The sequence below is a fragment of the Miniopterus schreibersii genome (genome assembly GCF_964146895.1).
Source record: "Miniopterus schreibersii genome assembly, chromosome: 1".
NCBI classification, from domain to species: domain Eukaryota; kingdom Metazoa; phylum Chordata; class Mammalia; order Chiroptera; family Miniopteridae; genus Miniopterus; species Miniopterus schreibersii.
In genome coordinates this window covers 50,568,577-50,586,038 of record NC_138101.1, presented here as the reverse complement: position 1 = coordinate 50,586,038, position 17,462 = coordinate 50,568,577, and the positions used below count along the sequence as shown (strand labels likewise).

Sequence of the window (17,462 nt, the reverse complement as noted above, 5' to 3'; positions counted from 1 at the left end):
AGCATATTTTATGTGCTTTTAATGCAAGTTTTGCTTATAATAATAGCTATTCCCTAGAAGTTTCAAGAGCTGAAATATTGGGGTGCTCCATTTACTGAATACTATGATTAAAGACTTCCAAGTGATTTTGTGGGAAAAAAAGCATCTAAAAGTTAGGACTTATTTACAAAAATTGTTATTCAATCAGACTTATGAAGGATGCCAAAAAAAAAAAAAAAAGGTAATCTTCCTGAAACATCTTTATTTTTAAAAATTGTTTTATGTATTTTTATTTTTTAATTTATTTTTAATTTTTCAATTACAGTTTACCTTCAGTATTATTTTGTATTGCTTTCAGGTGTACAGCATAGTGGTTAGACTATCATATACTTTACAAAGTGTTCCCGCTGATATTCCAGTACACACCTGGCACCATACACAGTTATCACAATATTACATCCCCATGACTATTTTGTAATTACCAATCAATACTTCTTAATCCCTTCACCTCTTTCACCCAGTCCCCCTAACTCCCTCTCCTATGGCAATCACCAGTCCTGTCTCTGTGTTTATGAATTTGTTTTCAATTTTGTTTGCTCATTTATTTTCTTCTTTAGATCCACATATAAGTTTAGTCACATGGTATTTGTATTTCTCTAACTGACTTATTTCACTGAGCATAATATCCTCTAGGTTGAAGCATCTTTATTATTGTTTTTATTTCAAAATCAGCTTTGTCTCCAAAATTTTGTAATAAAGTTATTCTAACCATGTATGTATAAACAATATTTACAAATCTTGGTACCTACAAATTCTATTTTGATTTGTAGAAAATTGCAATTTATTTAGACTAATGTGAATTATATTTACATCACAACCAATTCAAAGTCTATTTCCACTTTATAGATTTCTCCATTTGGTAAGAACATTGTTCTTAACATGATGATATTTTTCAAAAAATTTATATTCATTTTATCACTAAAAACATAAGTAATATGTCTTCAGTGTTGACATTTTAAACTAAAGTTTTAATAATTTTCACACTATTGTCAGATTTTTCACCTTCGATAAAATGAACTTCCATGAGTTTTACTTTGAGTCATTGAATTGGATAGAAAATCAAACTGTTATTAAAATGTACTAATCTTACATATGAAGCATTTGATAAAATGATATAAAGTAGGCATGATTTAAAAGGTTATAAAATTTTTCTGTTATTAAAGGTGAAACATTAGCATCGGTTGCTTAAAACTGTTTGTACATATCTAAGAAAACCCACAAAAACTTTGAATTAAAAATGAGGCAGAATTAGTTTAGAAGAATAGTCATTTGATCTAAGTGAAATTCATGGTTCAAGAGTGATCTGTAAATGCATCTTTTGCAGATGCGTATGTTAAATCTTTAAGGAGGCATGATCTCCTTCAAGTAACTACTAACTTCAAATAAACACTGATGTTCCTTTAGGATAATTATTTCCTTGTTTTCAATTGTTTGTGCCCAAGAAAACATGAGAAATGGAAATTCAGTATATAGTATTTTTATTAAATATGCAGTTTCAATTTTATTTATTTTTGTCAAGAAGGTTTTATTGTGAAATTAAAAAGCTTTAAAAAAACACTTAAAAAGTAAATAATTATAGATTTATGCTGCACAATAAATGGCAAAAATAAATGACAAACTCTAGCACGGGAATTCTGACTACCCTCTATATGCCTCCTATATGCTTTTTAGTAGATTGACCAGCCTCTGTGCCCTCACATATTCATATCAAGCCAGACTGTAGTTTCCAACTTAACCTATCAAATGGCAGCCTGGAAGTTTTGTGGATTTTGTAGGTTAAATCATACATGAATGGTCATTAAGAGCAGGAAGGCAGACATGAGACTACTTGTCACAAAGATAAAAGAAGAGCAAGAGAGGCAGCACCTGAATGCACCCTATCACTGCATTTTACTGAGATGGAGCAATTCCTCCTGGGGAGCCTTCAATTTTTCCTCTAATGCCATCATCTTGATTTCTAAAAATATGTTTTCCTTGTGCTTATGGCAGCAATTTTCTTTATATTCATTTAATTTCTTTCTTCCTCTTTCGTTCTTTCTCTATATACACAATTTTTATATTTTTCAATTACAGTTGTCATATAATAGGAGTTTTAGGTGTACAACATAGTGATTAAATATTTATTTAACTTACAATGTGATAATCCTGATAAGTCTAGTATCTACGTGACACTGTACATAGTAATTATAATATTATTGACCATATTCCTTATGTTGTACTTTACATCCCCACAATTATTTTATATTTTTTTATATTTGTACTTCTTAATTCTTTTACATTTTTCAGCCAGCTCCCCAACACCGCTTGTATCTGGCTGTCATCAATTTGTTCTTTGTATCTATGAATTCGCTTCTGTTTTGTTTGTTTATATTATTATTTATATTGCACATATAAGTGAAATCATATGGTATATGTCTTTCTCTGACTGACTTATTTCACTTAGCATAATACCCTCTAGGTCCACCCATGTCCTAAATGGCAAGGTTTTGTTCTTTTTTATGGCCAAGTAATATTCCATTGTATTATAGGGTGTCCCAAAAATGTATACACACACTTTGAATAATTATAAAGAGTATTTATTAAAATATATTCCATTTTCAAAATTGAGCTATAAGCTTTTAAAGTGTGTATACATTTTTTGGGGACACACTGTATATGTACCACTTCTTTATCCAATTATCAATCAATAGACACTTAAGTTGCTTCCATATGTTGGCTTATGTAAATAATGCTGCAGTGAACTTAGGGATGCATATATTTTTTCAAATTTATGTTTTGATTTCTTCAGATATATACTCAGAAGTGGAATTGCTGGAACGTATGGCAGTTCTATTTTTAATATCTTGAGGAACCTCATACTGTTTTCTATAGTTGGCTGCACCAGTTTGCAATCCCACCAACAGTGCATGAGGGTTCCCTTTACATTCTTGTCAACACTGGTTGTTGATTTATTGATGGTAACCATTCTGACAGGTGTGAGGTGATAGCTCATTGTGGTTTTAATTTGCATTTCCCTGATGATTAGGGATGTTGAGCATTTTTCATATGTCTATTGGCCATCTGTATGTCCTCTTTGAAGAAATGTTTATTTAGGTCCTCTGTCCATTTTTTAATCATATTTTTTTTTGGTGTGAATTTGTATGAGTTTCTTATATATTTTGGATAGGAACCCCTTATCAGATATATAAATGATGAATAACTTCTCCCATTCAATAGGTTGTCTTTTAGTTTTGTTGATGATTTCCTTTGGTGTAGTTCCATTTGTTTATTTTTTTCATTTTGTTTCCCTTGCTTGAGGAGACATATCCAACAAATATTACCCAGAGACATGTCAAAGAGGTTACTGCCTATGTTTTCTTCCAGGATTTTTATAGTTTGGGGTCCTATATTTGTCTTTTTTTTTTTTTTTAAATCCTCACCCAAGGATATTTTTTCCAATGCTTTTCAGAGAGAGTGGAAGGGAAAGAGAGAGAGAGAAACATTGATGTGAGAGAGACACATCGATTGGTTGCCTCCCACACACACCCCAATCGGGGCGGGGGATCAAGCCTGCAACTGAAGTATATTCCCTTGGCCAGAATCAAACCCTTCAGCCTACAGGCAGACGTTCTAACCACTGAGTCAAACCAGCCAGGGCTACATTTAAGCCTTTAATACATTTTTACTTTATTTTTGTACATGGTATAAGAAAATTGTCTAGTTTCATTTTGTGTATGTATGTGTCCAGTTTTGTCAACACTATTTTTTGAAGAGACAGTCTTTACTGCATTGTATATTCTCTCCCATTTGCTGTAGATTAATTGATCATATAGGTATGGATTTATTCTGTTCCATTGATGTAGTGTGTGTCTTTATGCCAGTACCATGCCTTTTTGATTACTATAGGCTTGTAGTATAGTTAGATATCAGGTAGTATGATACATCCAACTTTGTTCTTCTTTCTCAAGATTTCTGTGGCTATTTGGGATCACTTGTGGTTCCATGTATATTTTAGGTATATTTGTTCTAGTTCTGTGAAAAATGCCATTGGTATTATGATAGCGATTATGTTGAATCTGTAGATTGCTTTGGGTAGTATGAACATTTTAATGATATCAATTATTCCCAACCATGAGCATTTATTTGTATTTTCTTCAATTTTTTCACCACTGTCTTATAGTTTTCAGAGGATAGGTCTTTCACCTGCTTGGTTAAATTTATTTTTTGATGCAATTGTAAATAGGATTGTTTTCTTTCCTCTTTAAAAAACTTTTTAAATTGATTTTTTTTTTTTTTTTTTTTTTTGAGAGAGAGAAAGGGAGAGGGAGAGAGAGATAGAAACATTGATGAGAGAAACATGGATCGGCTGTCTCCTGCATGTCCTCCACCAGGGACTGAGCTCGCAACCTGGGCATGTGTCCCAACCAGGAATCGAACTGGTGATCTCTTCTTGGTGCATGGGACAATGCTCAGTCCACTGAGCCACACCAGCCAGGCTGGGATTGTTGTCTTAATTTTTCTCTATGATAGTTTGTAGCTGGTGTATAAACATGCACCTTATTTCTGGATATTAATTTTGATTCCTGCTCTAATTTCTACAGTGATGAGATTATTTAGCACTATTCCATAGTCTTCATTAAGGTAGTAAGTCTTTGTGTGATCTCCCCTGTCACTAGTTTTCTAAAGAGCTATAAAATATTAGTAGTTCTTTTTCTAGTGTTTGGAAGAGCTGCTGTTTTGAGAGCTTGCCTTCGGAGTCCCACATGCTGCCTTGCTTCATCTGTGTTGTCCATCAAGTGCAAAGTGGTTTTAATCAGAATCTGTGTCACTGGGTTTGATCACTTAAGTTAGTTTGTTACATAGGTGAAATGATGCTTCTTGATGTTGAGCTCTGAGTTTTGCTACCTTCATCCACAGTTGGACCCTGCCTTTTGCTTAGAGAAAGATCCAGGTCAACTCCTTGGATTATTGCTGTATTTGACCATGAATTACTGCTTGTCAAATGTTGTATTCCCCAGAAAATACATTTTGAGATAGTGATTGCATGTGGGAGATTTATTAGGGAGTGCTCTTGGGGTTAATTCCTATAAAATGGAAGGAAGAGAAAGAAGACACAGAAACTTAGCTTTGATGCAATCTCAATAAAAGCCCTAGCTGACCCTCCTGGGAGTTCCAAAGATGGAAGGAGCCTGAACAGCTGTCCTGAGCTGGGGTGAGGTGGCCAGGCTTTAATAATTTCATGTTCAACAGTCACCGAATGCAGGTTGCCTACAAAGATGGCAGAGGTTGTACCTAAAGGAGGCTAAGAGCTGAGGGGTTGTCTTCCAGCAGCACTCCCAGCAGCTGGACAATAAGTCCTGTATTCCTGAAGGGGAATCGTAGCAGTGCATCACAGCGCCTGCACTTCCCTTTGATGCACTTAGTGTAGTTCTATAATTGCCTTTATTTTTTCAATATTCTGAGAACAAATTTGCAGAAAATCAGAAGCCGAAAGTGCTTAAGGCCCACAAAAGTTATAATGTATCGCTGAAACCTGGATATACCCACTTCTACACTTTGTTATATAATTAACATCTTTATTACTTAAGTCACTATTAGTAAGAGTTCTATTACTTGTCATCAAAAGCATCCCTAATAAAATATAACCAAGCTGATGCAGCCAAGCTATTCAAAGACAGAGATAACCAATATAAAAACTCTTGAGTTTTGATGGGGTGAGTATGGAGGGCCTCTCCTGAAAAGGACATTTGGCTGAAACCTGAGTCACAGGATGGGGCCAGGCAGGAGGAGAAGGAATCCCGAAAGCAGAAGGCAGAGGTGGGTTTGCCAGGTTCGCCAACGTGGTTGTCTATGGTGGCATCAGTATCTCAATATTATTTCTAGGGATTGTAATGTTTGGGCATGAAAATGAGATATTTGAGGGCAATGGGTGCAGATTTTTGGATAGTTTTCAGCTGAGGTCCAGGCCTTTGCAAAAGGTTGAAGCTAGAATGTGGGCATACGGGAAAAGAGCAATGAAGGGCGCAGGGTATATCCCAGGACAGAATTCGGCTTGCTGTGCTGTGGCTTACAATGTTTCAGGTGCTCCAATGAAACTATTTTTTTAAGAGATAAAGTTCTTCTCAGGGTGCCTAGAGATTTTGTATCTTTTTCTCTCTCACAAACATGATGATATGATCAAGAATATTTTAAATGTGAAAGGTAAGGGGAAAAAATTATCAAATGATTATGATTTAGGAAGACATATATTTGTACAAGAGGTTGTCTGCAATTATCAGAAGAAAAAAACTGATAAATATGTTGAGAATAAGACTTCTCTGCAGGGGTGCGTGTACAGGTGTGTGTATTTATATAAATATATTTAAGGAGATAAATAGCTTTATATCATCATAAAGCTGTATGAAGTGGCAGGAGCATACCAACAGAAGGCTGTATCTTACTTTTATGAATAAACCTGGTAGAAGTGAAGCTGACTTAGTACTATAGATCAAAAAATTGCTGGAATTTTTTCAGCAAAATAGCTGGAATTTTTTTTTACCTGCATGAAGATAAAAGAATGAGAAACTACTGAAAGAAAAAAATAAGATTCTGTGGACTAAGACTCTTAAACAAGATGACTCAAGACGAATAAAAACTGTCAGACATTAATTTCTTACTGTACAGCACCGATGTGCCAACCTGCAGATGTATTTGCTAAACTGCTGCCAGTAATCACTCAGGAATTACAGAAAATGGGAAAGATTGTGGTGTCAGCCAGGGTTCATGGCAAGAGACAGAAACATCTGTAGTAGGCAGAGATTTAATACGGTAAATTGAGTGCTTGCAAAATCACTGGAAGGCCTGGAGAGGTGAGCTCTTAGCCTGGGCTTCCAGGAATGATGCCGAGACACGCAGAGCCGAGTCACCAGGGAAGCTGCCGCCTCCGAGGCCATCGAGCTTCTAGAGCACATGATTACAGCTGAGATTCGGGAATGGCGGAGCTGGAACTGTACACTCGTCACTGCTGTCACTAGTCCCTCATGCTGGTGACTGCACTGGGCCCTGGAGGCCACTGCAGCCTGTGTCTCCACTCCTCTCACCCAGGACTCATTGCTTCAGAAGAAAATCTCACATCTCCGTGAGACCTTACCTGCCAACCAAGCAATGTTAGAAGACGACCACTCTCACCTTTCCTTAGGGATCTCTTACAGTTGCATCAGCACGGCAGGACCTTATTGGAATCCAGAGCACTAGCTGTAAAAGCATCTGGGAATTGTATATTTAAGTCTTAAGTCTCTTCCATACCAGGGGGTCAGATGGAAGTTCAGTGAGCCCAACCACAGCATTCCACACAACTCTAGACAGGCAACATTTTTAGTTTTTCAGAGGGAGGAAAAAAAATGATGAGACACCTTTTGAACTTGACATTGGTTCTACTATTGGTTAGAAAGGATACCCTGTGAGCCTTTAAGAAAGGATGCAATGATCACTGGGAATAGGGGGTTCCTTAAAAACACATCATACTGGATAGTTTATTAAAGTGTTAAGTGATAGAACTGCACGGCTATAATGTATCTAGATTTTAACAAGACTTTTGCCCCAAACTTTTATATCATGGAGCAAACTTGTGGTCAAGATAGTGGTATAGTTAAATGGGTTTGTAATTAATAGATTAAGAAATGCTGATTAGTAGATAAATGCCCAATTATAACATGTGCTGTAGGAATGTATACTTGATCTTGCCCTGCATTACACAATGACTCCAGCAAGGGATTGACTTTTAAAACTAGCAATATTTATTATTTATTGAGGGCTCATTCTGGGTCAGGCACTATAGATACATTAAATTGTTATTACCTCCATTATAAATATGGGGAAACTGATGCCAGAATGTACACATGGGTTGCCCATAGCTTCGTATCAGGTAAGCAGCAGTGCTGAAATTCATATCTGAAACCACTTTAAGGAAGAGGTATCAGGGAGGGAGAGGGCCACGACATCTCTAAGAGAAACTGGCCAGTGTTGTACTTGCCAAGAAAGCCCGGGAATGGCATTTTCTCGGTTATCCCATAAAGTGTAGGGCTGGTCCACTCTCTTGCAGGATCTGGTTAGTGTCTCAGGGACTCAAATTCCCATTGACAAGCTTTACCAAAGACTCACATATAAAAGCAGATACCAGTTTCCTTTCCTAAGTTTTGAGAAATGTAAGTCAAAACTGACCAAATATAGATCCTGTTCTTGCATGCAACATCTGAAAGCGAGCCTGATGAGCAGAATGTGATAGCAGAGGACAGAATCGGCCAGAGGGGACCTGATCAGAATGCTAAGGACTGCGGTGTCTGACAGTCACAGCAGCCGTGTAAACATCTGCTGGCTGACAGGACCCCTGGATCTGCCCGGGAGGCACTTTCTTATTTGGCCAGGCAATGTCAGAATTTGCCTTTCTCAATCCTTTTCATACACTTTTATGACTGATTGCTATTCTTTCTTTAGATATTTTAATGATTTCAACTAAGTTGTTTTGGATGAAAATTTAATGTTTTCTCTTTAAGATGACTGTTTGATCAGTTACTGCTGGTACAATTTCTTAACTTTAGAAATTATAATTTCTGTATTTCCAAATCCGTGGTTGTCCTTGTGCAGTGCCTATAAATTGCAGGCCCCTCTGACTCCTTTACCTGTGTAGCCATTAAGTTAACAAGAGCAAATGAGAACAGAAGAACCAGTGCTGACATACAGAGTTTAATAGCAGCACAAAAATTTTAAAAGACAGCATTTTTATTTCACGTGCGTTCACTGCGAGTCAATAGTGTGTGAAGCCAGGATAGCCTTACCTGTGAGTAACTGTGTCAACAGAATGAATGGGCGAGTGAATGAACGAAGGAGTCGATAGCCTGACCCTAACCTTCACCGACACTCCATGCCTAGAGTAACAAAGTTTATTTAGTGCAGGGTTCACGTTTTCAGAAGATACCCAGAAGCCGGAATATATTTACAGGAAACTGACCAGATAGTGATGGTCACATCCTTACAAATGGTGGTAGGACACTGGTGATATTTAGCTTAAGAAAGAAAAGACTTAGGGGGAAAATAAGAAACCTAAGCATTATTGAGTGCTTATAGGTCAGGCATTGTGCTCAGTCTTTTAACGGACTTCAAACATTGTGGGTCTATCATAATGAAAGGGAAATGCTTTATTTTCAGTTGCCCTGGAAGGCAGGGCTGACAGTAATCAATACATTCCCCAGAAAGGCGACTCTGCTTGTTAGAACGACGACATTTCTAACTCTCAGAGCTGTCCAACGAACTGAAGGAGCTGCCTTAATGTTAAAGGGGCTCGTGTGTTTGGAGATGCTCAAGCCGAGGCTGGTCAGACTTTGATGGAGGTATTTTGGAGAGGAATAAATATTAAATGGGGGCATGGGTCAGAGGAACTCTAAGACTTTGTCCAGCCTTATCGTGTGTGTATCATTATCTTATAACACAGTAATTCTTTTTGTTTGTCTTTCAGTTTAGTGGCATTACCCCCTAAATGGTTAGTGTCATTTCCAATTCAGAATTAATTGTAGGGGACATCAGTTACTGTGTCATTCCTGGAAACTAAGACAGTCCTTCCTGGCAACTCAAGCACAACTTTGAGTCGCAGGGATGGGAAAAAGCATTTTGTGGGTAGGTCATTAGGTGTAACAGCAAGAAGAGATAAACTTCCTCATTTGATCCCAGACTCATGTATTTTGAGTATGGGAGAAACAGTAGCATGTATTGATTGCTTTTCCAAAGCATGGTAAATGACCATTCTTAATAGTCTGAAAGCTTCAAATGTAAGTGGCATTCATTTCCATGTTTGTATTTAAATAATAAATATTATTGATGCTTCTGAAATCCCCTCTGATTGCATTCCCTATTTTGAGCTTTGTTATTGTTGATGAGGGAACTTTGAATTTCAACCAACCTGTGCTTTCATGGCTATTCACGTCACATCCTAACAACTGGTACCTTTGAATGGGGAAAAAGTGAATGTCCACTTAAAATAACCGAAGAATGATGGAGCTAGAGAAAATCTAACTATCACATAAGATGAGGGGAGAAATTCAAGCCCAGAGAGATGAAATGACTACCACACAGTCACACGGTTAGTGGGAAAGCTGAGCACTTGTCTTTCTTATCCTGTCCACGCACTGATGCAATTCCATATTATATTCTTGCCATGATTCTTTTTCTTTCTTTTTTATTTATATCCTTGCAAGTTGAATGTTTTTAAAATTCATTTATTGTTGACAATATTACAGATGTCCCCCGTTCTCCCCCTCTTTGCCCCCTCCACCCAGCCCCCACTCCACCTCAGGCTTTCCAACACTGTTATCTGTGTCCATGGGTTATGCATATATGCACATATGTTCTTTGGTTAATCTCTTTCCTCCCCCCCACACCCCTCTCCTCTGACATGTGTCAGTCTGTTCCATGCATCCATGCCTCTGGACTTATTTTATCAGTTTATTTTGTTCATTAGATTCCATTATTAGATATAAGTGAGATCATGTGATATTTGTAGAATGTTTTTATACTGGTCACTCATATCTTTATTCACAGCCTTGTTGACCTGTGACCTGAGGGGAAGGTATCTGAGTAGGATTCTAAAATAGTGTGTGTGTATATATGTATATATATATTCTTAGTTCCTTAGTTCTGTAGGCAGGTATTCTAAGGGCTCTTTTGTTCATAATTCTGGATTCTTCTTGCATCTCTGCAGTGCTGCATATGATGCTGTCCTTGACAGAAATGTGGCCATTAAGAAGCTCAGCAGACCCTTTCAGAACCAAACGCATGCCAAGAGAGCTTACCGGGAACTGGTCCTCATGAAGTGTGTGAACCATAAAAATGTGAGTTGTTATTTTTAAACCTCTGGTAGTGGGAGGTTGTGAGATTGGGGAAAGAAAGTGAAGAAAGTGAAGTGAAGAAAGTATTCCAACTTGAGTTGGAAAAGCTTTCTTTACTTTGCAATTTGTCTCTTAATGTTGTTTATCCTACACATATGCTACATTTAATTTCATTGTCCTCACAGTAAGTTTCTGCTTAAATATCATCTAAAACCCATATGACATGGAGGAGATGAATTTGATAGATATTTCCCTGTTATGAAATTAACTACATTTGGTTATTTTGCTCCAAATTAGCCAAAGAACTTCATGCTTTTCCAAAATAAAAACAAACAAAACCAAAAGCCAAAAATAACCTACAGAACAATATGCAACATTTCTTTACAATTTCAATTTAAGTATTAATAGGCAAAGATTGTTATCTCCTTTTTCTTTTAGCTATAGCCTGGCAGTGGCCTCCAGCTGTTCAGTGCACACGCTGTGCTTTGGCAACTTGTTTTTTGCAGGGTTCGGTAACCGAGCAGGGAGATATTTGCAAAGCACTTCAGAACAGGAGCATCGAGAACGTTTCTCATTGGAACTCAGTGGGGTACAACCATAACGGGACTTTCTTCACTTCCTAGTACAAGCTCCTTCAATCCTGGGCAAAGGCCTCAAGAATTCTTTCTAGGTTTTTGTTCTTTGTAAGGATAAGTGGGAGATAATTCGTTATTTTAATAATGACTATTATTAAGAAATTATAATAAATATTGTACATATAATTTATTACATATAAATATATAATAAAATTAAGTTATGAATTATTATCATAAAACTGTATTAACAATAGCTATAACTCCCTACAAAGCTTTTCTTAAGTAATAAAGTCACACAGAATATATGAAATTATCAATGTAGGTTTATAAACAAGTGAATTTGTCATAAGGCACATCTGTCAATGTCACTAAGAAGCAGCAAATGTATAAGTGTTTAGTTGAAGGATGTTTGAAATACAAGTATGTGGATTCAGTCCCAATGACATTGTTTCTCTTTTTCTCTATTACACTATTCCAATGACTTTTTAGTTCAGTCATTTGATAAATACTTGTTGAATGAATAAAATGTGCCAGATATAGATCTAGATACTAAAAATAGAGCAGAGAAGAAAATAGAGTCCTGCCCATGTGGAGCTCATGTTCTAATGATGGAGAAAGACAGTCTACAAAACTGATAGGTAAAAGTAGGGAATGTCACATGGTGATAAAGTGCTATTAAGTGAAACAATGCAAAGAAGAAAGATAAAAAAATTCCAGTCAGTGTGGGGTAGAGTTACTCTTTTAAATAGGTTGTGCAGGAAATGCCTCACTAAGAAAAGGAAATTTTATGAAGTGTGTACTCATCTTTAATTTGGCTATGCAAGGAACATGGTACTTCCAGGCTTCCAGAAAGGAACAAAGAAACGATGGAAACGATAATTCCTAAGAAAAGTCTTTCTACCAAAGCAATTTATTCTTTCAGTATGTTAAATAAAGGCAAGAGCAAGAAAAACCACATGACTTATGCAGTCTATTTTGATGGTAGCAAAGAGAATGAGAAATACAGTGGGCAATGGAAAATGGATGGATACTAGCAATGAAGCAACTGTATGGAAAAGTTTGACAGTTTGTGTTTTCATATATTTATATTTTCCTAATCTTCCAGCCTTTATATGCAATAAATACATTATAAAGAAATTCCCACTCACTTAGGAACTTGAGGGAATCATACTCCCCATTCTTGATGGGAAGGTTCACATTTATGCGGAATATGGAGGTTCACATTTCTGATACCTAAAAAGAAGTTCCAAATTGAAATGATAATTCATAAGTGGCATCCTACCTGCTACCACCTTTTTTGTATGCATGTATGTATATAAGTTTATGAAAATAAATTTCTCGAACTTATTAACAGACAGGAAGTTCACTTACAACCAAGTGTAAATTTCACTTTATTACTTGTAATATTAAGTAAAAACAGTCAGAATGCAGAACTCTGTTAATGCTGTGGAAAGTAAAATGAAACAGTGAAGTAATCCCAAATAAAAATGTAATGACAGAGAAGAACATCCATTTAGAAGATAAATACTTAATTCTAGGAAGTGGTAGCTGGTCTGACTTGGGGGCCATGACAAACACTGATTCACATCTGCACACTTTAAGATGCTGGAATAGAGGAACTGAATCAGATTCCTGCCTGGACACTGTTCAGCTAACATAGAAATACCTGTGATGATCTGTTTCTAAAGACAACATTTTGAATTGCTTGTTAGTAAGAATTAGAATTCATAAGGGAGCAAAGAAAGAATAGAGGAGAAATCCTCAAAAGGAAATCAAAGAGGGTGAATGATTTTTTTTTTTTTTTTTATAAGGGCATAGGAAAAGAGAAAATAAGAATATATAGTGGTGGGGAATTTACCTTTCAAAATAATAAATCTTGATTTATTGAAAATTGTAATGCTATTTTCTAGATTAATAGGTGACATGGATTGTTTGTGTATATTATGTTGTATATATGTGTATCCTATCCCTAGTCTGGTGTTTTTGCTTGAAAAAATATCAAAATGAATTACGTTGCAAGACTGATAAAGTATAGAAAAACACTATAAATATGTTCCAATGAGAGATACACCACATAGACATTTTTCAACACAGACTATAACTGAGCATACAGAATGACAAGGTAGTTTACTAACGAGTGTTAAAGGTGGTTTGAAACAATTTTATTTCTATATGCATATTCCATACTTCAGGGTTGCTTTAGTAGAGATGATCTGGGGGTTTTGATATGTTCTAACCATTGCCGTATATATGAAAATATTGGGTGGTATTGTGATTTTTTTCTTAATAGTTCTTCAACAAATGAAAATCACTTAAGGCCTAAACACATTCCTTAGAATTGATTGCTTTTCTTAGATGTTTAAAATACTTTTGCTTTATTTTTATTACTTTATATGTTCCTGTACCACTTATGAAGTTTATGGAAATTCATTAATTCATATCTTAAAGATGTATAGATCTTAAATTTGTACTTATCTAATTTTTTTGTGAGTAGAAGATTGTTATCTATATTTTTTATTTTTATTTCCCATTGGCACATTAGTGCAGTACATTTAGCTGAAAGAACATTTCGAGTTATTTATGTATGCAATCTATTTGGAAATATTACAAAGGCTTTATCTTTAATTTACTTATACTAGAAGGTAAAATTCTTTACTATCTAATATATAAAATAAAGCAGGAAACAAAAAGTTTACGAAACAGAATATTGATACCTTTTTTACATTTTCTACTAAATTTGTCATTGATATCATCCCAGATATACTCTTCCCCACATATACCATTAGAACAATAGTTTAAATAATAGAAATAGAAGCAAAAGAAACTAAAGTAACAGTACAAAACTATCTTGAGTTAGACTTCACCTTGAACCAGAGCTTCCCCCAGTTCACTTGGAGGAAAAACATGGCCTTGCTAAGTCTTGTTGGGTGTTTCACTGCTGCCTCACTTTCTCACATGGCTTTCCTTCTTTGTCCTTTAATGACCTTGTATTCTATCAAGGAGAACCACACTCTAAAGCAATATCACAATCATGAGTATCTTCTCTGACTCTTCCTTTTGCCTAAGAATTTGAGCTTTTTAATTGTATTTTAACCCAAAGACAGATCATATGTCCTTTCTGAGTACATTTTTCTATGTTCTGTGAGACAGTTCTAGAATTTTTTCCAACTTTTCTGTTTCCATCATAGCTCTAGAGTGTGACTTCGAGTTGGAAAAAGTGCTAGTCTAAATATGCTTTTAAAATAACTCATTCTCTCCCTTTTTCTTTCACTCTTTCCTCTGTCCCTTCTACTGTCTCTTTTCCAGATTATTAGTTTATTAAATGTCTTCACACCCCAGAAAACGCTGGAGGAGTTCCAAGATGTGTAAGTAACAAAGCTTGTGAAGGAAGGAAGAGCATAGCCCTCTAATAGGTCAAGGGAAATTGACAAAAATCTAGTAGATGGAGTTCCTTTTAGACCTAAAAGCTGGCAGCAAACAAAAGGGATCTAGTGATAAGGCAGGTTCTGTTTCTGGTGTCACTTCTTGGAAAGATGCTTCTGCCTCTTTCTGGACTTCTGGTTCTCTGTGCTTTGTTGTCCCATGTTTTTGTTTCAGTTGGGAAGAAATATTATTTATTATATGTTTTTTTTTGTTATTGTTGATTGTGTGAACTATTTAGAATGAGTCAATTCACTTTGAGAAATATTAATAAAGAGAGATCTGGTAATAATTATCTTTAATTTTTATTTTTGAAGTGCCTTTGATTTTGTGTACAAAGAACCTACCTAGAAGTATAGTGATGCTAAGCAGAGGGAAGGAAGTAAATCATAGCACCTTGTCTGGTTTACTACAGATGTGTCGCATTTAATGGAAGATGCTGTTTTGAAATTTTTTTTTCTTATTTTGTAATCATAATACTTGGGAAAGAGTTTCAGGAAATTCGGGGAAAAATGAGAATAAGATGAAAGTAGGAAATATATAGGTAGGAACCCATATACTTAATATTTAATAAATGCTCCTATTAGCAGCCTGTGGTAGAGTTACCATGGGTAGCATGTGTGCAAAACTTAGAAGTTTTCATAGTCTTAATTCATTCAAATGTGGAGATGGGAAGTTAGAAAGACATCCAGATTTAGGAGAGGATTCTGACTTATTTGAAGGACTTCAAAGGTGATCTGGAACTAAACTGTGGATTTACCTTCCAGTTACTTAGTAATGGAACTGATGGATGCCAACTTGTGTCAGGTGATTCAGATGGAATTAGACCATGAACGAATGTCTTACCTTCTATACCAAATGTTGTGTGGCATCAAGCACCTTCACTCTGCTGGAATTATTCACAGGGTAAGAGCACCTACTACAGAATATAATTAAGATGTTTTTGAGAAGAGAAGCCAACTGTAGGTGATTTTCTTTATGTAGGGGGCTTGGTTAAATATACTGTCCTTCCTCATTTCTTTAGTGTTAGAATTAGCACAACACTCTCTTATGTGTAGAAGAAAACTAGCTGTACAAGGTACTGTAGTTGATTTTGTTTAACATTTTGTTTCAGCTCATTGAGAGTCAGCTTCTCAGAAGCCTCGTCTTTTCTAACCCCTTGATTGGCAGAGGTCATATGTGTAGTTGAAATAAGACAGTGTATTTACACAGTTTGTTTCTGACAGAATAAAGACAGCTGCCCTCATCTGCTCTCCTGTCAGGCCTAGAAATGAAATATAAGCTGAAAGGTTTATTTTGCCATAAGGAGAAAGCTAACTGATGACAAAGAGTTATATATATATATTTTTTCTAAAAACTCTTTCCAAGATTAGCCTAAATTGTAAAAATGATAGTACAGCTATCTTCTGGGTTTAAGAAAAGTTTCTGAGGTTATTTTAAAAATTTGAAAACCAACTTTAAACTCCTTTGGGGCAACAATCATTTGTGTTATATAGGCCTCTGCAGTAAGGGGAGGGGGCATCGGTGCTACTGCAAGACTATTGTGTTGATTAAGTTGATGGAAATCACAGGTTCCATACGATGCTGGCTCTTCATTCCTTCTCTTGTTCCTGTTGTTAGGATTTAAAACCAAGTAACATTGTAGTCAAGTCTGATTGTACATTGAAAATCCTTGACTTTGGACTGGCCAGGACCGCGGGCACAAGCTTCATGATGACTCCTTATGTGGTGACGCGTTATTACAGAGCCCCTGAGGTCATCTTGGGAATGGGCTACAAGGAGAACGGTAGGGACGCTTCTGAGTCGTAGCCACGGAGACAGTGAAGGAAATGAGTACATATTTAAGAGAGCCAAGAGTAATGCTCTCTTTCATGTACATGAATATTTCTTTTAATAGGACTGTCAGCTTTCATATTCAAAGGTTCTTTAAAAAAAAAATGCTCCTAGGAAGACTCACTCATTAAAAATGTGAAGGATATTTCTAAGAAGTAAGCTTTGCTAGAAGAGCACTAAAATGTTATAGCTAAAGAGAAATGTCAGTGGAGTGTGACCAAACAGGCAAGCATACGTGCTGTAGATACTGAGAAAAATTGCTATTTGGGTTGCACCTCACCTCAAAGTGAGTATGAAAACAGGAAGAAATCTATCTATTACATTTGGCCATTTGGCTTTATGTCATATATTAGGGAGAGGGCTCTAGTTCTAGGAAAAGACAGACAAAAATACACCACAAATCCTTGGAGTGAGAATCTTCACAAATGTACAATGAATACTCATTTAGAATAATCCAGATTGTTCAAATTGGATAAGAGTTTCTTTATTACTTTAAGCTGCTCTATATGCATTGTTTAGGGTAGCAATTGCCTAGTAAATTTTTATAAATTTCAAACTCCATAGAGAGAGAAAAATATTTTATACTACTGCTTACACAAAGGAAACCTAGTATACATGAATACTTTAAAAGAAAAGATAGAAAGACTCTTCAAAATGTATTCCAATGTGATTTGATTGATTGAAATGAAGAATTTATAAGTATCAATCAGAAAGTATCAGAATATATTATTTTGAAAAGAATCTCTAACAAATAATATAT

The 17,462-nt window shown here is 35.9% G+C and overlaps 1 protein-coding gene across 14 annotated transcripts in view; it reads left to right on the top strand.

Annotated features, from left to right (window-relative positions):
• The window catches only part of MAPK10 (mitogen-activated protein kinase 10), a 249,390-nt gene that overhangs the window by 164,779 nt on the left and 67,149 nt on the right, over window positions 1-17,462 (top strand). For 13 of the 14 annotated variants that reach the window (XR_013999882.1, XR_013999883.1, XM_081151610.1 and 10 more), the window contains 4 exons: window positions 10,748-10,877; window positions 14,756-14,814; window positions 15,637-15,775; window positions 16,490-16,655. Coding sequence is in view for 12 of the 14 variants with exons in the window: in XM_081151610.1 (XP_081007736.1) it covers window positions 10,748-10,877; window positions 14,756-14,814; window positions 15,637-15,775; window positions 16,490-16,655 (494 nt within the window). In the remaining 2 variants the exon portion in view is untranslated. The remainder of the gene's footprint in view (window positions 1-10,747; window positions 10,878-14,755; window positions 14,815-15,636; window positions 15,776-16,489; window positions 16,656-17,462) is intronic. The other variant, XM_081151607.1, reaches the window with a different exon arrangement.